Source organism: Ovis canadensis, chromosome 7, assembly GCF_042477335.2.
Source record: "Ovis canadensis isolate MfBH-ARS-UI-01 breed Bighorn chromosome 7, ARS-UI_OviCan_v2, whole genome shotgun sequence".
Classification (NCBI taxonomy): domain Eukaryota; kingdom Metazoa; phylum Chordata; class Mammalia; order Artiodactyla; family Bovidae; genus Ovis; species Ovis canadensis.
The window spans coordinates 94,891,935-94,913,719 of record NC_091251.1 but is presented as its reverse complement, the minus strand read 5'-3'; the positions used below and the strand labels follow the sequence as shown (position 1 = coordinate 94,913,719).

Sequence of the window (21,785 nt, the reverse complement as noted above, 5' to 3'; positions counted from 1 at the left end):
TTTTGGAGTCCCCAAAATAGTCAGCCAGTGTTTCCACTGTTTCCCCAACTATTTCCCAGGAAGTGATGGGACCAGATGCCATGATCTTAGTTTTCTGAATGTTGAGCTTTAAACCAACTTTTTCATTCTCCGAGGATCTTTAGTTCCTCTTCACTTTCTGCCGTAAGGGTTGTGTCATATGCATATCTGAGGTGATTGATATCTCTCCCGGCAGTGTTGATTCCAGCTTGTTCTTCTTCCAGTCCAGCGTTTCTCATGATGTACTCTGCATAGAAGTTAAATAGGCAGGGTGACAATATACAGCCTTGACGTACTCTTTTTCCTATTTGGAACCAGTCTGTTTTTCCATGTCCAGTTCTAACTGTTGCTTGCTGACCTGCATACAGATTTCTCAAGAGGCACGTCAGGTGGTCTGGTATTCCCATCTCTTTCAGAATTTTCCATAGTTTATCGTGATCCACAGAGTCAAAGGCTTTGCCATAGTCAATAAAGCAGAAATAGATGTTTTTCTGGAGCTCTCTTGCTTTTTCCATGATCCAGTGGATGTTGGCAATTTGATCCCTGGTTCCTCTGCCTTTTCTAAAACCAGCTTGAACATCTGGAAGTTTACAGTTCATGTATTGCTGAAGCCTGGTTTGGAGAATTTTGCTAGAATTTTACTAGCATGTGAGATGAGTGCAATTGTGTGGTAGTTTGAGCATTCTTTAGCATTGTCTTTACATACATTTGCTTTAATGGTAGACAATGACATTTAATTTAGTTTAAGTTACATTTCCATGACCTTCTCCAGTGAAGGTGATTATCTCATCCTGCAACTCTTATCTGAACCTGTTCCCCACCAATCAAATAAAACTACATCTACTTTTTTACTCCTCTCATATTTAATACCTCTGACTACTACCTTTTTTCCTTTTGACTACACCACACTGCTTGTGGGATCTCACTTCCCTGACTGTGGATTGAATCCAGGTCACAGCAGTGAAAGTGCGAAATCCTAACCACTAGACCACCAGGGAACTCCCTGACCACTGCCTTTAACAATTCCTTCTTCCTTGGTGTCTATGTCCCAGGTTCTTCCTCCTACAATGCTGCTTCCTCCTTCTCAGTCTCCTGTGAATGGTCCTCTTCTTATTCTCACATCTTAAAATGTTGTTCATTCTCAGAGTCCTGTTGCAGGCCTTCCTCCCTTTTTACTCTAAGTGATTCCAGGACTGATTCATCAGCTCTTAGTGCTTCAACAATGAGTCTACATATATAGATCTATCCTCCCATCTGTGTCTGTAGCCTAGATAATCTGAGCTCCCTTCTCTTATTGGCCAGCTATCTACCAAGTGTCTCTATTAGGATATTTCCTGGGCACCTCAAACCCAACTTAGGCAACACTACACTTAATATCATCTGCTGTGTTTTTTTGCTTTGGTTTGTGTTAAAATTCACATACAGTTCACAATTTTAAACATTCTTAAGTCTACAATTCAGTGGCTTTTAGTGCATTCACAATGTTATACAACAATCACCACTAATTCCAGAACTTTTCATCCCTTCAAATAAAATTCTGTACATTAAGCAGTCACTCTCACTCTCCACAGCCCTGAAAACCACTACTCAGAATCTTATTTCTATGGATTTACCTATTCTGGGCAATTCTTATGAACAGAATCATAGAATATGATTTGTCTGACTTGTTCATTCCCAGATGGTGCAATGGTAAAGAATCCACCTGCCAAGCAGGAGACCCAGGTTCCATCCCTGGGTAAGAAAAATCCCCTGGAGGAGGAAATTGCAACCCACCTCAGCATTCTTGCCTGGGAAATCCCATGGACCAAGGAATCTGGCAGGCTACAGTCCATGGGGTCACAAGAGGGTTGTACATGACTGAGTGACTTAAGGACAACAACATCTTTCACTTAACATGTTGTGAAGGTTCATCCATTTGAACCATGTGCTGCTGCTGCTGCTGCTAAGTCGCTTCAGTCGTGTCTAACATGACAGTACCTCATTCCTTTTTATGGCTGAATAACATGCTGTTGTATGGATATGCCAGGTTTGATTTATCTGCTTATTAGTTGATGGACATTTGAATTATTTTCATTGTTAGTAATGGTACAATGCACATTTGTATGCAAGTTTTGTTTGAACATATGTTTTCCATTCTCTTGAATGTTGTCTCTGGGAATGGAATTATGGGATTATATGGTAGCCCTATGTTTAACTTTTGAAGGAAATACCAAACTGTTTTCGATAGCAGCTGCACCATTTTACATTCCCACTAACAATGTTTGAGGATTTCAGTTGCTAATATTTGTAATTCTGGATTTTTTCCCCTAGTTATACCTGTCCTAGTGGATGTGAAGTGATAGCTCACTGGGGTTTTGGTTTACATTTCTGTAATGAGCATCTAGGGCTTGCTTGGTGGCTCAGATGGTAAAGAATCTGCCTGCAGTGTGGGCAATGGCACCCCACTCCAGTATTCTTGCCTGGAAAATCCCACGGATGGAGGAGCCTGGTGGGCTGCAGTCCATGGGGTCGCTGAGAGTCAAACATGACTGAGCGACTTCACTTTCACTTTTCCCTTTCATGCATTGGAGAAGAAAATGGAAACCCACTCCAGTGTTCCTGCCTGGAGAATCCCAGGGATGGGGCAGCCTGGTGGGTTGCCATCTATGGGGTCGCACAGGGTCGGACACGACTGAAGCGACTTAGCAGCAGCAGCAGCAGCAGTGTGGGAGACCTGGGTTCAGTCCCTGGGTTGGGAAGATCCCTTGGAGGACGGCATGATAACCCACTTCAGTATTCTTGCCTTGGGAAATCCCATAGACAGAGGAGCCTGGCAAGCTCAAGTCGTGTCCAACTCCTCCTCCTCAGAGGAGCCATGGGTTTGCAAAGAGTTGGACACAACTGACTAAGCACAATGAGTATCTATCCATGTGCTTTTTGCCCATACGTGTGTCGTTTTTCTTTAGTCTCTTTAGACTAGATAAATGTCTATTTACATTTTTATCTCTTTTAAAATTATTTGACTTCCTATTATTAAGTTTTAAGAATTATTTATTTATTATGAATATTAGACTCATCAGTTCATTTCAGTTGCTCAGTCGCATCCGACTCTTTGCAGCATGCCAGGTCTCCCTGTCCATCATCAACCCCCATAGTTTATTCAAACTCATGTCCATTGAGTTGGTGATGCCATCCAACCATCTCATCCTCTGTCATCCCCTTCCCTTCCTGCCTTCAATCTTTCCCAGCATCAGGGTCTTTTCAAATGAATCAGTTCTTCCCATCAGGTGGCCAAAGTATTGGCGTTTCAGCTTCAGCATCAGTCATTCCAATGAATATTCAGGACTGATTTCCTTTAGGATGGACTGGTTGGATCTCTTTGCAGTCCAAAGGACTCTCAAGAGTCTTCTCCAACACCATAGTTCAAAAGCATCAATTCTTCAGTGCACAGCTTTCTTTATAGTCAGACTCTCACATCCATCCCTGACTACTAGAAAAACCATAGCTTTGACTAGATGGACCTTTGTTGGCAAAGTAATGTCTCTGCTTTTAAATATACTGTCTAGTTTGGTAATAACTTTTCTTCCAAGGAGCAAGCCTCTTTTAATTTCATGGCTGCAGTCACCATCTGCAGTGATTTTGGAGCCCCCCAAAATAAAGTCTGTCACTGTTTCCATTATTTCCTCGTCTATTTGCCATAAAGTAATGAGGCCAGATGCCATAATCCTAGTTTTCTGAATGTTGAGCTTTAAGCCAGGTTTTTCACTGTCTTCTTTCACTTTCATCAAGAGGCTCTTGAGTTCCTCTTCGCTTTCTGCCATAGGTGTGGTGCCATCTGCATAGCTGAGGTTATTGATATTTCTCCTGGCAATCTTCATTCCAGTTTGTGCTTCATCCAGTCCAGCATTTCTGATGATGTACTCTGCATATAAGTTAAATAAGCAGGGTGACGATATACAGCCTTGACGTACTCCTTTCCCTATATGGAACCAGTCTGTTGTTCCATGTCCATTTCTAACTGTTGTTTCTTGACCTACATAGAGATTTCTTAGGAGGCAGGTCAAGTAGTCTGATATTCCCACCTCTTTAAGAATTTTCCACAGACGTATGATTTACAACTATTTTTTTCCTATTCTGCAGATTGTCTTTTCACTTTCTTTATAGCATCCTTTGATGCACAAAATTTTTAATTTTGATGAAGTCCAATGTACCCTTTGTTTGTTTGTGCTTTTTGGTCATCGTTGAAAGCTGTTGAGAACTGAAACTGTTGCCAAATCTAAGGTGTCTTAGTGTGTTCAGGCTGCTACAGCAAAATTCCACAGACTGGAGAGCATTATGAACAGCAGAAATTTAATGGCCACAGTTCTGGAGGCTAGAAGTCAAAATCAGAGTGCCAGCAGGGCCAGATGAGAGCACTCTTCCTAGTTGACTCACATGGCAGAAAAGGACTAGAAAGCTGTGTGGGATCTCTTCTATAACAGCACTAATCCCATTCATGAGGGCTCCCCGCTCATGACCTAATCACCTCCCAAAGGCCCTAATCACCTCCCAAATAATAATATTATTAATATTCTATTAATATCATCACCTTTGGGGATTATGATATCAGCAGATAAATTTTGGAGGGACATAAACATTCAGATACTAGCAGAAGGTCATGTGGATATATACCTGTATTTTTACTTTTTTTTTTTGATGATGCTATGGGTCTTGTGAGATCTTAGTTCCCCAACCAACAATTGAACCTGGGCCCATGGGAGTGAAAGCTCTAAATCTTAACCATTGGATCACCAGAGCACTCCTTTTATACATATATATATATATATATATATATATATATATTGGGGTTGCACTGGCCTTTGTTGCTGCATGCCAACTTTCTCTAGTTGTCAAGAGCAGAGGCTCCTCTTCATTGTGATGCACGGGCTTCTCATTGCAGTGGCTTCTCTTCTTGTGGAGCACCAGCTCTAGGCATGTGGGATTCAGCATGTGAGCTCAATAGTTGTTTCTTGTGGGCTCTAGAGCACAGGCTCAGTAGTTGTAGCCTGTGGGCTTAGTTGCTTCACGGCATGTGGTATCTTCCAGGACCAGGAATGGAACCCATACACCCTACATTGGTAGGTGGGTTCTTTTAACCACTAGACCACCAGGGAAGCCCCTCTGTTTTTAATAAAATGTCATTGTTTTATCTTTTACATTTACGTCTTGGATTTGAGTTAATCCTTATATATGTTGTGGGGCAAAGATGTTTTGGATCTGACACCAAAAGCAAAAGCAGCAAAAGCAAAAATAAACAAGTAGGACTACATCAAGCTAAACAATTTCTGCATAGCAAAAGAAACCATCCATGAAATAAAAAGGTAACCTGCTGAATGGGAGAAAATATTTTCAAGTCATGTATCTGATAAGCGGTTAATATACAAAATACAGAAGGAACTCATATAACACAATAACAATAACAAAAGATCCAATTTAAAAACGGGCAGAATATATGAGTAGATGTATTTCCAAAGAAGACCTGCAGATAGCCAACAGGTACATGAAAATACGCTCATCTCTTATCATCAAGAAAATGCAAATCAAAACCACCTCACCAACACCTCACACTTGTTAGAGTGGCTATTATCAAAAACACAAGAGGCAAAAAAATATTTGTGAGGATATGGAGCAAAGAGAGTCCTTGTGCCCTGTTGGTGGGAATGTAAATCGCATAGTCACTATGGAAAGCAGTATGCAGTTTTCTAAAACAAAAGCAAAACTACCATAGGATGTAGCAGTTCTACTCTGAGTATTTATAGGAAGAAAATGAAACCACTAATTCTAAAGAATATATGCCCCCCAGGTTCACTGCAGCATTGTTTACAATAGTCAAGATATGGAGACAACCTAACTGTTCATTGACGGGTAAATAGATAAAAAAATATGTGAGAAACGTAAGTAATGGAATGTTATTCAGCCATACAATCAATGACATTTTGACACTTGTGACCACATGGATGGACCTTGAAGACTCTATGTTAAGTGAAATAAATCAGAGAAAGACAAACGTTGCATGCTCTCACTTTTATGTGAAAACAAACAAAAAAGAACAAAACCAAGCTCAAAAATCCAGGGAGCAACAGATTGATGACTGCCAGAAGTGGAGGGAGGTTGAAGGGTGGGCAAATTGGGTGATGGGAGTCCAAAGAACAGACTTACAGCTATAAAATAAAGACATCATGGGGGTGTAATGTACAATATTGTGACTGTAGTCAATAATGCTGTATTGCATATTTGAAAGTTTAAAGTAGATCTTAAACTTTCTCATTCAGTTCAGTTCAGTCACTCAGTCGTGTCCGACTCTCTGCGACCCCAAAGACTGCAGCATGCCAGGCTTCCCTGTCCATCACCAACTCCCGGAGCTTACTCAAACTCATGTCTATCATTACAAGAAAAAAACTGGGGGGACTTCCCTGGAAGTCCAGTGGTTAGGACTTGGTGCTCTCACTGCCCAGAGCCTAGGTTTGATTTCTAGTTGGTTGGGGAGCTAAGATCCCACAAGCCACACGATGTGGCTAAGAAAGAAAATTAAAATTTGTCACTATTTATGGTGACAGATATTAACTATTGTGATGATTTTCTTACAGTGTATGTACACATCGAATAATGATTTTGTACACCTGAAACTAAAACAATGTTACACGCTGATTATAAGTTTTCAAAAATGAGTGGGAAGTGTTTCCTCTTCTATTTTCTGGAAGAATTTGTGTAGAATTGGTATTGCTTCTTCCTCAAGTGTTTGGTAATAGTAGTAGAATTCAACAGCAAAGCTGTCTGGGCTTGGAATTGTCTTTGTGAGGAAGTTTTAAACTAAAATTCATCTTAATAGATAAAGGGTTATTCTGGTTACATTTAGAGTCACGTTTGGCAGTTTGCTTTAAGGAATTTGGCAGTTTCTTGTAAGTAGTTGAATTTATAATAACAAAAAGTTATTAACACTATTTATTATTCTTCTACTATATTAAGATTCGTAGTGATTCTTGTTTCCATTTTTGTAACTGTTTGTGTCTTTTTTATCTTTTTTTGGTAAGTCTAGATATAAATTTACCAATTTAAAAAAGTCTTGTCAAAGAACCATCTTTTGGATTATTTTCTCTATTGTTTTCTATATCATAAGTTTCTGCTCTGATCTTAATTATTTTTTCCTATTTATTTTGGATTTAACACGCTCTTGTTTTCTAGCTCCATAAGACAATAGCCTAAATAACTGCTTTGAGACCTTTATTTTTTTCTGAGACAAGCTTTATATCCTACAATTTCTCTCTAAGCATTGTCTTTATTTATTGTGTTTTCATTTTCATTCAACTCAGAATACTTTAGAAGTGTATCGTTTAATTTCCAAATATTTGGGGATTTTCCAGATATATTTCAGATACAGATTTCCAGTTAATTCCATAGTGATCAGAGAAAACACTTTATATGATTTTAGTATTTCTAAATTTACTGAGATTTGTTTTATTGCCTAACATGATCTATTTTGATGAATGTCCTGTGTGAAGAGAAGGTATGTTCTGCTGTTGTTAGGAATATCAAGTTGGTTGATAATGTTGTTCAGGTCTTTCTTATTTTAACTGATTTCCTTCAGCTCTTAGTGCATTTGTCTATTTCTCCTTTCAGTTCAAACTTCAGACCCTCAGGATGATAAAACCATGTTTACAGATTCTCATAAGAGACACTTGTGATCATTATTATAGATTATAGTCCACCTATAAACTCTGGGAGATAGTGTTGGACAGAGGAGCCTGGCGTGCTACAGTCCATGGGGTCGCAAAGTCACAACTTAATGACCGAGCAATAGTCACACAGACTGGTTTCTTTTCTTGCTCCCCCTGCTGGCAGGTAAATTTTTTAGTCCATCCTTGGACTCCATGCCTTCTTGGGGGGCTTCCCTTGCGGCTCAGCTGGTAAAGAATCCACCTGCAATGCAGAAGACCTGGGTTTGATCCCTGGGTTGGGGAGATCCCCTGGAGAAGGGAACAGCTACCCACTCCAGTATTCTGGCCTGGAGAATTCCATGGATTGTATAGTCCTTGGAGTCGCAAAGAGTCACATGAGACTTTCACTTTTTCTTTTGCAAGGACTCTTTTATTGCCCCGTTTCCTCTTCTGTTTCTCTCCTTAGTAATTGTTATTACTAGTAATTCTCTCCTTAGTAATTGTTATGAAGACTCTTCTCTGGTGGCCCGGTGGTAAGACTCCATGCTCCCAGTGCAAGGGTCCCGGGTTCAATCTCTTCATCAGGGAACTAGATCCCACATGCCACAGCTAAGAGTTTGCATATCTTGACTAAAGATGTGCAACAAAGGTTGAAGATCCCGATTGCTGCAACTAAGACCTGACACAGCCAAATAAAGTAAATAAATAAAAATATAAAACAGACTCTAGGATAGTCCCCCCAGGCTTCCCCAGGAATTACCACTCTGCTTGTGTGTTTTTTTTAACTTTCTTTTTTGACTTTCTCTTTTTGACACTTGGGGATTGCTCTTATTTTCCTGTCAGTGTAGGAATGTATTTAAATATATATTTTTTGTAGTTTACCTAACATCTGAGCATTCTGCTGCATAAGTCTTTTTAGAATAACATGTCAAGCATACTCGCAGAAACAGAAGTTTCATTTTGAATTACAAACTGTTTTTATTTATTTATTTAATGTTGTTACTATGTACTCATGGTCCATGGTCAGCCCACTGATTGAAGAAATGTCTCATCAACTCTCACACAACAGGTATCTGCAAACACAGAAAAGAGATTATATATTGAGCACACTCTCTGTAGCAAATGTCCACTCTATTCACTGTTTTTGGATGCTAATTCTAAATGTCCTGGGCAGAAAATCTGACTGGCACAGCTAGAGATCAAGGTATTTTCTAGTACCTTTTTCACAGAGGAAATGTTTTTAATTTGTTGACATCTCATTGTATCAATTTTCTCTTTTGTGAATTGTACTTTTACTGTCATGTCAACAAATTCTTCACTTAGCCTAGGTCTTGAAGATTTTCTCACGTTTTATTCTTTAAATTTTATAGTTTTGCATTTTACATTTACATCTATGATCAGTTTTTAATCAATTTTTGTGTAAGGTATGAGGTTCAAGTTGAGGTTAATTTTTTTCTTTTTGCCCATTTTTTTGTGCGCAATAACTCCAGCATTATTCTTCCTCAAAGATAAAGGAAAGACAATCCTTCCTGTAACTGAATTGCTTTTGCACCTTTGTCAAAAATTAGTTGAGTGCATTTTTCAAAGATAAGAAATGGACAAGGAAATAAGATCTTGAATATGGTATTTGACGCCAAGATTGAGATTTGGCAGAAATGATAATCACCAGATTGTGTAATTATGTGAGCCAAATCATTTCTTTTATTGATTAAGGCAGTTTGATTCACAACTTCTGCCTTAACTACTGGAAGGAAAATATAGCTCATAGGTTGGTGGACTCAAACATAATCTGATGAAATAGATTATCATATTTTAAAATGACAAACCTGGAAACCTTTTACTTGTTTTGTATGTCTTGTTGGGGTTAAGACCTTTAAAATGCTGTGAAGTGACCTAAGGAAATCAGGAAGTCCATCAGCTTGGTTTGCTTACCTCGTAGATTCTACTTTCCTGTCACCTTTTGCATTATTCAGTTTTTTCTCATTAAAATTTTTAAATTTTATTTTTTATGGTGAGATATACAAATGGGCTTCCCTGGTGGCTCAGAATCTGCAAGAGACCTGGTTTCAATCCCTGGGTTGGAAAGATCCCCTAGGGAAGGGAATGGCTACTCACTCCAGTATTCTTGCCTAGAGAATTACATGGACAGAGGAGCCTGGTGGGCTTCAATCCATGCAGTTGCACAGAGTGACTAACTGTCTTGTATTGTATTGCACTGTATACAAATGGGAAAGCAAAATATAGTGAGCATTGGTACAGCTACTACGAAGGTCAAGAGTAGAACACTACCAACAAACACCCAGATGCCTACCATGTGCCCTGATCATATCAGCTCCCTCCCTGAGCTAACCACTAGGTTTGCTGTTGTTCAGTTGCTAAGTCAAATCTGTAGTCCCCACGCGACCCCACGGACTACAGCACACTAGGCTCCTCTGGCTCCTCCACTATCTCCCGGTTGTTGTTGTTCAGTCTCTCAGTCGTGTCCTCTTCTTTGCAACCCCATGGACTGCAGAATGCCAGGATTCCCTGTCCCTCACAATCTCCCAGAGTTTGCTCAAACTCATGTCCCTCGAGTTGGTGATGCCATCCAACCATCTCATCCTCTGTCGTCCCCTTCTCCTCCTGCCTTCAATCTTTCCCAGCATCAGGGTCTTTTCCAGTGAGTTGGCTCTTCGCATCAGGTGGCCAAAGTACTGGAGGATTAAATACCATTTAAAGTTTTAAAAAGGATTAAATACCATTTTGGAGAAGGAAATGGCAACCCACTCCAGTATTCTTGCCTGGAAAATCCCATGGGCAGAGGAGCCTGGAAGGCTACAGTCCATGGGGTTGCAAAGAGTCGGACATGACTGAAGTGACTTCACTTACTTACTTAAATACCATTTTGTCCTCAAGATATATTAATATCCTCATTCTGTGATTAGGAGTATGAGGCAAACTATTAAGATTATAAAAAATTATTGTGGTAGGTTAGAAATAAAACCTTCTAGGGAAATTTTGTGACATGCTAGCCAATCTTTAGAGCCTAGTGCAAGATCTTTTATCTTAAGTTCATTTCTAAAATCCCTCTTTTCCTCTTCTCCCTTTAAAACCTGAAAATTACAACGTGCTACAGATAGCTTAGTTCTTAGCATCTTGGTTTATGATGTGGCTTTCTCAATGAAGTTTTGCTGTTAGTCCAACTGTTGGCTATCTGTCCCGTCTTGAAAACATAATTTCCAGCAATATAACCCTCACAAATAACTTATACTGTATTATGTAGATTGGGCTTTACTATTGGTCTAACTATGTCCCTTGAATCATCAAGTAAAAAATTATCTCACTTTAATTCAGGAGATGGGTTCTTGTCCCAGCTTTGTCAATTATTTGCTTTATGACCTTGGCAAGTCACTTAACCATCACTTTCTCTCCTGGGTTAACAATTATCAAGACAGAGTCAGACAACATGAGAATTGGCAGGGACCTTTGAGATTACATTGATACAATCCTTTTATTTCATAGTTGCATGATTTGCCCAAGAGCTTTCTAGAACAATCACAGTCTTAGCATCTCAGACCAGTGCTCTTTACACCAGGCTTTCTTCCCGTGTTGTTCTAAGAAACAATAGAAAAGACAGAAAGTTAAAGCACTGAATAAAAGACAATTTCCAAAACAAACAAACAAAAAAGACAGGTAACAATGTTAACCATTAGCTTGTATTGTAGCCTGAAAATTTACCTGGATAAATGTACCTCTCTCTTACCAAAAGTCGATTTAAAACTTGGAAGTTCTGAAGGTAAGTAAGGAAAGGTCAGAGAAATAAATTAATGGAGGAAAAAAAAATTAATGCTTGGCTTGCAGAACATTCCAAGACTACTTATATTCTCATATAAATTCTTTCTGGTCTTGATTTGTGCAAGACGAAATTGGGTAACTGGAGACTGTTTTTAACACATTTCTGAAGGAATGGTGTGCAATAAAAGTTACTTGAAATCGGATTATTTGCCTGGTCTATACCACATATTACATCAGTTCTCTAATTTAGAGCCACTCCTTCTCTGGCCACTACCCAGAACAACGTGCTGAAACCTGCGGAAACCACAGTCAGCGCAAAAACTCCAAGTCCCATAATGCTCGAGAGCCTGTCTCTGGCGCCTCTTCGCAGGAGCAGCGTCTTCTGTATCGGGAGTTGTAGTCATTCAGAGGCTTCACTTCCGGGAAGTAGGGGAAGGGTGCCCTGCGAGGAACTACACTTCCCAGAAGGCTGTGCGCACACCTCTCCGCCCTCGCCGCTGTCAGGCTCCACCTCTCCCGCTCCTCCCTCAGTGGGCTGCAGCGCTCACGCCTTCCTGTTAGTCCGAGCAGGGAGAAGTTCACTCCGATCAGCTGATCCTAACTGACAACGGGAGAGGAGGAAGCCCGGGAGGCAGCGAAGGAGGAGGGCCGGGGCTGAGATGGAGATGGGGATGGATCCACCGGTGCCCTGAAGAACAGCCCCCGCCTCCACAGGCGCCCCGTGGTTCCCGGACGCCGCCTCGCCGCGACAGAACTGCTTAGTGGTGGGGTTCCCGGGCCGCCGCGGTCGGGGAGGGAAGGGCACGGCCCTGCGCCGGGCGAGCGATAGCCCTGGAGCTCCCTCTGCCCCCGGGAGGAAGGGGGGGCGGGTGCGGCTGGGGTGGGGGTGGGGTGGTATAAACAATGGATTCGGCTCTGGCCTCTGCCAGCGTGGGGGAGATTTGGGGGGACCTTCTTTGTTCTTAGATCCTGCTCCAGCCCCTCGGGTTGAGGTGGTGTTGCCTGGGAGGAAGGAAGAGTGAGAAATCCCCGGCTGGGGAGAGGCGTCGAGGTGGGAGGCCGAGTGGGCAGACTGTTTGCTTGGGTCTTGGTGGGCGGAGAGGTATCCTTTTGAAGGTTGGTTTTACATTTTTAATCAATTGTGACAATTTTGATTTTTGTTAACGTTGCGGGAGCTGCTTGGGCACGTCTGTGATTAGGGTGTAAATAAGGTCTCCTAGTCATTCCTTTCGCCTTCTCTGTTTATCTAAAAATTAGATGGATAGATTGATTTCTGTATGGGAGGAGTTGAATACCTGAAAGGAGGGCTTTACATTTCGTTGGAGCATTAGAATGTGTGTCCAGGCGAAGGGGAGTTAGAAATATGATTGTAGAAGGTACAAAAGCCCCTTTCTTGCTCCACTTATTTTTCTTTCTTTCTTTTTTTTTAAAGTTATTTTAAAGTTGGCTTTTGAGTGACAAGGAGAAAAATTATTTAACTCATTGCACGCCTGGCTTTGCAGTGGGCCATAGTGAAGGAATTCTGTCTCCTGTCGCTCCTTTTTTGCAATTAGAGAAAAGGGCGAAAGGAAGTACAATAATTGTTTTTAAGCACCATAGAATGGTGACTCTTTCCAGGTTTAGAGTCCTTAATAGGCATCTGTCTAGAGTTGAAACAGCCCAGTTACAAGGGTCTTTGGACGTGTCCAGGACTTTGATGGAGCTAGAGTTTATTATTATTGCTTCTGTAGCTTTTTACAGGCATCTTTCTTCACCTCTCCCAATTGTAGAGTGCAGGGACTGGTGCAGAACGTTGTCCCTTCAAGGACTGTTTGCTTAGTACTTTCAATCTGAATCTAATAACTCAGGGAACAGAGAATTTCAGTCTGGGAAATAAAGCGACAGAGTCTGTTAAGTGCTTTGATCCTAGAGGTAGTTGTTTTCAAAAGGAACAGCCTTAATCATGATTTTGAGGAGAAATTTCTAGGATCAGAATGAGTCAGTATTTAAGTTTCAAGAATGAAATTTCTCTTGGGAGTTTTGGCCTCATATTTAATCACAATCTTCTTATTTTTGTAAAGGTGCACTTTTTTTAAATGAGTGAAATACTTTTCCTGCCTCTATTCTAGGTATCCCCAGAAATATTGACTTGATGTTGGATAATATTGAAAAGCTCCTGACTACTCTTTCATTACCAAAACCTTGCAGCTGAGGCCTCACCCATGAGCCCACCTCAGTAACTCCATCAGATCTCTCTCAGATAGCCATAAAAGACTCTTTCAAGTTGATTTTTGACCACATATTTGCCTGCACTTTATGGAAGATGAAACTATCAAACCAAATCAACACTGCTGCTGATTCAAGAGTCTTAGAGGCAGAAAATTAAACATTGGAACATTTGTGAGTGTGTGAAGAATTCTAATAGGACATCGATTGTTTTTTTAAAAAAAACAACAACACTTTTTTTTAGGGTATTCAGAACCCTGTGGAAGTTGTGTGCAGTCTTCAGACTCAACACCTCTGTCTTCACTTCCCCTGGGGAAAACCCAGGTACCGTTACATGGTAGGTGGTTTCCTTCCAGTCTGAATATGAGTGCCCAGACTTCCCCAGCAGAGAAGGGCCTGAATCCAGGGCTGCTGTGCCAGGAAAGTTACACCTGCAGTGGGGCTGATGAAGCTGTCTTCGAGTGTGATGAGTGTTGCAGCCTGCAGTGTCTCCGTTGTGAGGAGGAACTCCATCGGCAGGAGCGCCTGAGAAACCATGAGCGGATCAGACTCAAAGCTGGCCATGTCCCTTACTGTGACCCCTGCAAGGGCCCCAATGGGCACTCTCCAGGTGTGAAGCAGAGGGCAGTGGTGAGGTGCCAGACCTGTAAAATCAACTTGTGCCTGGAGTGCCAGAAGAGGACTCATTCTGGGGGTAACAAAAGGAGGCACCCCGTTACTGTGTACCATGTCACTAAGGTCCAGGAGTTACTGGAAGAAGAAGGGATGGATGAGGAGACCAAGAGGAAGAAGATGACTGAGAAGGTTGTGAGTTTCCTCCTAGTAGATGAAAATGAAGAAATTCAGGTAAGTGCTCAGTGATAGTAGGATTCATGTGGTAGTGGAGGAGATGTGTTGTTGGCAGGTGACTCTCAGGGAACGTCCAGGAGGAACTCACATTTTAATCGCTAAGAGGCAAGCCTTCCGAAAGCTTAAGTTGCATGGAGTCAGATTCAGTCACTTACCAGCTGCGTGACCTTGGGCTGAATTATCAGTACTTTACCTCTCTGAGCCTTAATGTTCTTGTCTGTAAACTGGGGACAGTGCCTACTTCATTGGGTTGTTGTGAGGAAGAAATGACACAGTGTTTGTAAAGCCTACTAGATAATGAATACTCAGTACATGATAGCTGTCATTATTAAGATTATTATCAGAAAGAACTGATTTAGAACCATTTTCTGAATGAGAGCACTTTGGTAAGTTGTGAATACATGTGAATGAGGAGAGACTGTGCGTACAGGGAAAGAAACACTGACTTTTTTGGTGGGTCCCAGGGGAGTGGAAGGCTGTAAGTCATAACCCTGCTAGCTCCATTGGGAGACAGGTCTTTGAAAAGTGGGCATTTCCTAAGGGTAGTACCCTCTCCAGGTGGGCTCTTATTCTCATATATTAGCTTCTGATCAGTAGAGGCCAGTAAGGGCATCTGTGATTTCAGGACTGGAGAATATTTGATTCAGTTCTGAGCTAGGGAGAGGATGGTGAGTGGTAGGAGCAAGCAGGGGAGATGAAAGTGTATGACAGTTGGGCCGTTTGGGAAAGGGGGTAGATGAATGTTTATACTTGCCAATGAAGCTAAGCTAGTATCATCATTTCTATTCTTTCGAATGAAGACTGCTTGAATTCCATCCTGGCTTCACTTACTGATTGTATCACCACAGATAAGTTATTTAAACTCCGTGCCTCAATTTTGCTTCCACATCGTAGAGGCAATTGAGAGGATTCAAAGAAATTAGGAATGGAGATGGAAAGGCCTTTATCACCGGGCCTGGGATTTGGAGTCAGCCTCAGTTTGTTGTATTTGTTAGTATCAGGGAGTATTTGTGGTACATTCGGTACTTTTAGTTGTGATGACTCCTCAGGCCTCCAGATTGGAGGAGTACGTTTGTAAGTTACCACTTGGAAACTGTCTAATTACCCTTGAATATTTTTCATCTGTCTTTTTCCTCCTTAGATAAGATTATGGAGATGAATTGCATCATGATTTCTATGTACATGTATTGTCAGCTAAATACTTGGCTAACACAGGCTTTTCTTTCTTGGTTGAAAGGAAATAATAGAATTATGGAAGAGTGACCCAGATCCCCTTCTGCCTCCCTTGTTAGCAATAATGTCTCCTTTATGGATTATGCTCTAATTGGGTGACAGTGTGGACTAAATATTTATAAATGGAACACTTGGATTTGGATGATTCTTGTTGGTTTTACCACCAGTTCTCTTTAATGTGGAATACTTTGCAGTGTTGTCAGTTTCATAAAATGAGAGGAAGATTTGGGATAACCAGTAATCCTCATGGATATTGTGTCAACACCAAAAAGAGTGTTTCTTAAGGGGAGGATGCTGTAATTTTTTTTTTTTTGTAGCATTGATACATATTTCTTAGTAGAGAATTAAGAAAATAGAAGAATGTATACCAAAGAAGACAAATCCAACTGTTTGTGCATCTGTTTTTTTCGTAATGTGTTTTATATATATATATATATATAAAATAATTGGGTTGTTCTCTAAAGATTTCTCCTTCATAAACATTGAGTACTTCCCAGGAAACAGTTTATTAATTGCAAGCAGCTTTGGTTGGGACTAATGGATTAGATGAGAATTTTAGGTGGAGATTTGCTCTCATAGAGTCATAGTGGGAAAGTATGTGGAGAAACTGTCTGGTTCCCTTTTCTAATGTGCACGTCTGAAACAATTAGAGAAGTGATTGTCTGATATAAATCTAGATGATTAACTCAGCTAGATTGTAAACTCCTGGAGAGCAGGACCCTGTGTTGTGCCCTGGGTCCTACAACGGTGGACATATCAGCCCATAAATACTTGATTGGTGATGTCACATCTCAGCCTCAGTTTTTTAGAAATGAATATCACACGCATACTTAGTAAAAAGGCTAAAACCATATGAAAGGACATACAATGACAAGAGTTCCCCTCCTACTCTATGCTCTTGGTCTCTTTTGTTAGAACATTCACCGTTGACAGTTAACTATGTGCCCTTCTAGAATTTTTGTCACGTATGCTTATGAATATATGTATACATCCTTTAAAGTTTTCAACAAAAAAGGGAATCTAATATACTTGCTGCTCTGTCCTTGGCTGTTTTTCACCAAAGGATACTTGTAGAACTTTCCTTATCTGCACTTTGGGGTTTACCTCATTATTTAAAGGCTGCCTAGTACTCGGTTAAATGGTTTTTCTATAATTTTAGCCTATTACGGGATGTTTGACTTATTACAACCAAGGATGTATTGAATATTCTGTAAATCTATTTAGAAATGGAATCTTTGTCAAGTGATACGTGCATTTTAAATTTAGATCGATACTACCAAATTTCTGAACCTTATTTTCTTTGTTCCTGCAGTGCTTCTCTGAATCTCCCCTGGGTTCTGGTCTTGGCTCATCGTAGTTAAAATTTAAAGAGCTCTTACTGTGGTACTTGGCACTATGCATAGCATTTGCGCTCATTGAATCCTGATGATAGATAGCTCTGTATTAGTTTCCTACTGTTGCTGTAACAAATTATCACAGACAAGTTTTTCTATTATAGGTCAGAGATCAGAAGTCCTAAAATGGATTGATGGGGCTTTGTTCCTTCTGGAGACTATGGAAGAATTTGTTTCCTTATCTTTCTATCTTCAAGAAGCCTCTTGTGTACTTTGGCTTGTGGCCCCACCATCCAGCTTCAAAGCTAGTAGTGTTAACATCTTCTAATCCCTTTCTCCATCTTTTTTCTTCTGCTGTCACTTGCTTCTCTGCCTGTGGCCCTTCTGCCTCCCTCTTGCAAGGATCCTTATGGTTATGGCATATTCTCCCCACCTCAAGGTCCTTAATTCAGTCATATCTACGAAGCCTTTTTGCCCCATGAAGTGACATATTCACAGGTTCTAGGCACTGGATGGCATCTTTGGAGGTGGGGTGGGGGCAATTTCACCCCACCACAGCCTATGAAGTAAGTGTATGTCTTAGTCAGTTGGGCAGCTATAACAGAGTAACATAGATGGGGAGGTTTATTAACGACAGAAGTTTATTTCTCATGGTTCTAGAGGCTAGAAAGTTCAAAATCATGGCACTGATCGATTCAGTGTCTGATGAGTGTTTGGTTCATGACAGCTGTCTTCTCACTATGTTCCTCATGTTGCAGGAAGAACCTCTCTGGAGTGTCTTTTATAAGCACACTAATCCTGTTCATAAGATTTCTACCCTCATGACTAAATCACCTCTCAAAGGCCTTACTTCCTAATGCCATCACGTTGGGAGTTGGATTTCAACATATGCATTTTAGGGGAATACAGCATATCATCTACAAGCAGTGTATTTTCTCGATGAGGACACTGAAACGCAGAGAAATAAGTGGCAGAGGATTTGCACTCCAAGATCCTTGTGCTATAACACTTCTGTTCTCTCTCACCAAGTCATTTAAACGTTCTAATCAAACTTCATTCTGGTCAGTAGCATCAGCTCACCAATTCCTCATGGCTACTGTGAAGATCAAATGAAACACAGCTCTATGTACATGCAAGACTGTTAGCATTGAAGAACTCCTTCCTCCTATCAGTGAAGATTTCATGATTTAGGCCCCAAGTTTGTTTTTCTCTGCATGTTTCTAGGCATTTGTGGGCTTTGATCAGTTTCAGTTTAGTGCATAGGGATTATTTTAGCAGCTTGTAGGCTGTTACTGTTATGTGAAGTTCCCTCAAATTCTCTGGCCTAGAATCACCTAAGATTTGTTGTTTGTGATCTGAGTATTATTTAGTTTCTTTTGGAAAACCTGAAAGGACAAAAAGCGTCCCTTTGGGGGTGACAATTTTATCATTAACTTGTTGCCATTTGAGTATATACTGGAATGGCAAATTTGGGGAGAGACTGACTTTTAGTCTCAGAAGCAGGAACTCATTGGTGGCTCATAAATGGACACATTTGGTCTACTAGCCAAAGACATTTCATTCATTCATCACATTTATGGAGTATATCTGCTGATGCCAGTCATTTTCTAGGCTCCAGAGATAAGGCTTGGTCCATGCTGTCATAAGAGCTTACCATTAAGGGAGGAAAGCAAAGTTCACACATGTAAAGCACATAAATAAGGTGGTTTAGATGTATAATCAAGGAAGAGTGACTGGGAAGCCACTTTTGCCAGATGGTCAGGGAAGGTTTTATTGTAGAGGTGACTCTTAAGCAAAGACATGATGGTTAATACCACCTGGGGAAATAGACCTCCAGACAGAGGAAAATGAGAACAGAAAGCAGGTAGGCTGGCATGTTTGAGTAGAGAAAGAATGCCTGTGTCGCTGGAGTGAGCTGACAGAGTGGTGAGGATGGAGGTGCAGAGGTAAGCAGTTGCCAGATCCTGTGGGGCCTTGTAGGCCGTGGAAATAAGTGTGGATTTTAAATGTCATGGGAAGCGCCAGATTGCTTTATGCTAGAAGGTCACTTGCACTGACAGAAGTGTTCTAGAGATGCTCTTGACTTTGGTGTGAAGACTAGGAGACATTGTAGTGTCTAGGAGAGGGCAAGAAGAAAACGGGGAACCCACTTAGGAGGCTGTAGCAGATGCAGAGGGGAGAAGGAGCCTGGATTTGGTGCAGTCTTTGTCATGGTGAAATGGAAAAACATTGATGAATTTGGCACAAAGTTTGGATGTAAAACAGGAATGCTGGTATGTTGGGTGGTTGAGTGAAGGAGTGAGAGAACTCAGTAGTGACTCCTAGGCATTTGGTTTGTGCAAATAACACCTGGTTAAAACCCCAGGTTTAAATTGATAAAACCCCAGACTTATATTGATAAAACTTTTAAGAACTCAGTTCACATAATAAAGAAAAAGTTAAAGTAATCTCATTTGTTATTATCTAGCATAGTAGTTCTCAACCAAGGGTGATTTTGCTTGCCCCCAGGGGCAGGGGTGGGGGGGCATTTGGTAATGTTTGGAGACTCCTCTAATTGTCACTGCTGGGGGATCAGGGATTATGTGCTCCTGGCTAGTGGGTAGAAACCAGAGTCCTGCTGAGTATCTTAAAATGCATAGGGTAACCCCCACCTAGAGAATAACCTGGTACAAAATGTCAAGGGTGCTAAGATTGAAACTGATCTAAGAGATGAAGATTTGTTCTGATATGAGACCTGGATTCCAGTGAAGTGGAAAACATTTAACCAATACACCACTTTTTCTTCCCTCTTCTGGTTCTTTCTGTTCCTCAGAAGTAATTTAGCTGAAATCAATATCATCTTTTGGCATATTTTGTAACCTCTCTAGTGAAATGGTTAGACCTTCTGTGTTGTATTCATTGATTTTTCTAGACATTACTGGAACTGTACTTGGAAAACCAGAGACTCATGGGTCCATTATTTAGAAACTCACAATAAGTAAATGATCCACACTGACAAGAGATCTATAGTCACCTGAAGTTAGAGACAACGCCCTTAGCAAATAACTCAAAGGTTAAAAGAATAAAGTTCTAAAAATTAGAGTTCTTAATGGAGGTAGGGGGTAGTATTTTCCTCTTTGTTGAGTCTTGTGAGGGATTCAGACATCTTGTCTTGCTGAAATATTTCTAGTCACAGAAATGGTGAAAAAATTCATATGCTATATATTATATAAAATAAAATGATACATTTATATATACACAGATCCACATCTAATATATGTATATATAAATCTTAAACCCCAAATTTTTCTTTCTTTTTACAACCACTCCATTCTCCACTGTCTTTTTTCTACAAACTTGCTATAAGAACAGAGCAACGCACTAACCATCTCTTGCACGTTTCATCCTCATGCTAACTGATCCCCAGTGGTAGGAGGGCTGTGTCCTCTTCATGCCAAAAAGCTCTAGAAGTTAAATCCCCTCCTGCTGAACATGTGGGGTGATAAGGAAGCCCAGTGAGCCAGGAGTGGTCCATGAGACACTTAAGAAAGTGTCTCCTGGGGTAGGCCTTCCTAGACTAGAAATCCAGAGCCTTAGGCCCTGTCTGAAAGGGAAGGCCAGGGTAAGTCTTCCTGTCCTTCAGTGAAGTCAGTGGTGGACCTCATCTCACTGAGACCGTTCCTTTAAGAAGACCCATCACGTTGTTTGGCTGCTTCACTTGTTTACAGTCCCAGAATAGTGTGGCTCAGAACACTGGGAGTTGGCCTTTTTTTTTTTTTTTAATTGGCTAAAAGAGACATTATTCTAGTGGGATTCAGGAATGGAAAATAGCTGAGGATGTTTTTGTACTGTATGGGAATCCTTGACCCCAAACAGGCTGTGCTGGTCTGTCCCATTTCTATTCTGCTTTTGTCTTAGACTCATCTGCGGGTGACCCCCTTGGCCTTGTCCTCAGCTGCCTGGTCTAGGGTACCTTCCAGGGGCTTGCTCTTCCCAGGAGCTCTGTTTCAGAGAAGCTGGCAGAAACCCCTCAGGACTTAACCGGTCAGTAGGTAGGCAAACTGGGGATCATAATCTTCTAACTTGTGGAACTTCCTTATTTTTCTCTTCGAATGGTCAAACTATTATAGTATAAGGACTCATTTTGGTGCTGTGGCTGGTTAGCCCTTTGGCAAATTCTGGTCAAAACACAAATATATTTACTCTTGGTTATTAGGTGTCACATTAAAAAATGTAATGAAAAACCCCTCCCATAGATCTGCTTAGGAGCTGTCTGTCAAAATAATAAGCAGTAATTGGTACAACCGCAGAGACTCCATCGCCCTCCACCACCTTTTACTCATAGAAAGCCAAGTAAAATCCCCTTTTGTTTAGTAATAGTAGTTGGGGGAGGGCATTGTATGATATTATTGGGAAACCGGGGTTGAGGATGACTCAGACAAACAGGAAGATGAAAGAACCCCTATCATATGCCCCTAATTTCTGCTCAGCATCTTGTGAGCTCACTCAGCCTTGGGCTTATTCAGTTGTAACAGACTCCTGGCATTTAACCTGGGAGGCTATTTTGTTTAGTCCAGGCCTGTTTAAAATTTGACCCATGCAAGCCATCAAAACCACTGTGAGTCAGCTTTTCAGGGAACCTATCTTTAACTATTTTAAGTTACCTCCAGTTTGTATGATTCTAATTTTTTTCTGGTCTGTCAGTTCCTTGAAGTGATTG

General features: G+C 40.9%; 1 protein-coding gene across 3 annotated transcripts in view; it reads left to right on the top strand.

The window, feature by feature from the left end:
• The first annotated feature begins 11,952 nt into the window (after positions 1-11,952).
• Positions 11,953-21,785, top strand: part of ZFYVE1 (zinc finger FYVE-type containing 1) — a 45,048-nt gene continuing 35,215 nt past the window's right edge. For all 3 annotated transcript variants that reach the window (XR_011258343.1, XM_069596947.1, XM_069596946.1), the window contains exons 1-2: positions 11,953-12,229; positions 13,574-14,516. Coding sequence is in view for 2 of the 3 variants with exons in the window: in XM_069596947.1 (XP_069453048.1) it covers positions 14,034-14,516 (483 nt within the window). In the remaining variant the exon portion in view is untranslated. The remainder of the gene's footprint in view (positions 12,230-13,573; positions 14,517-21,785) is intronic.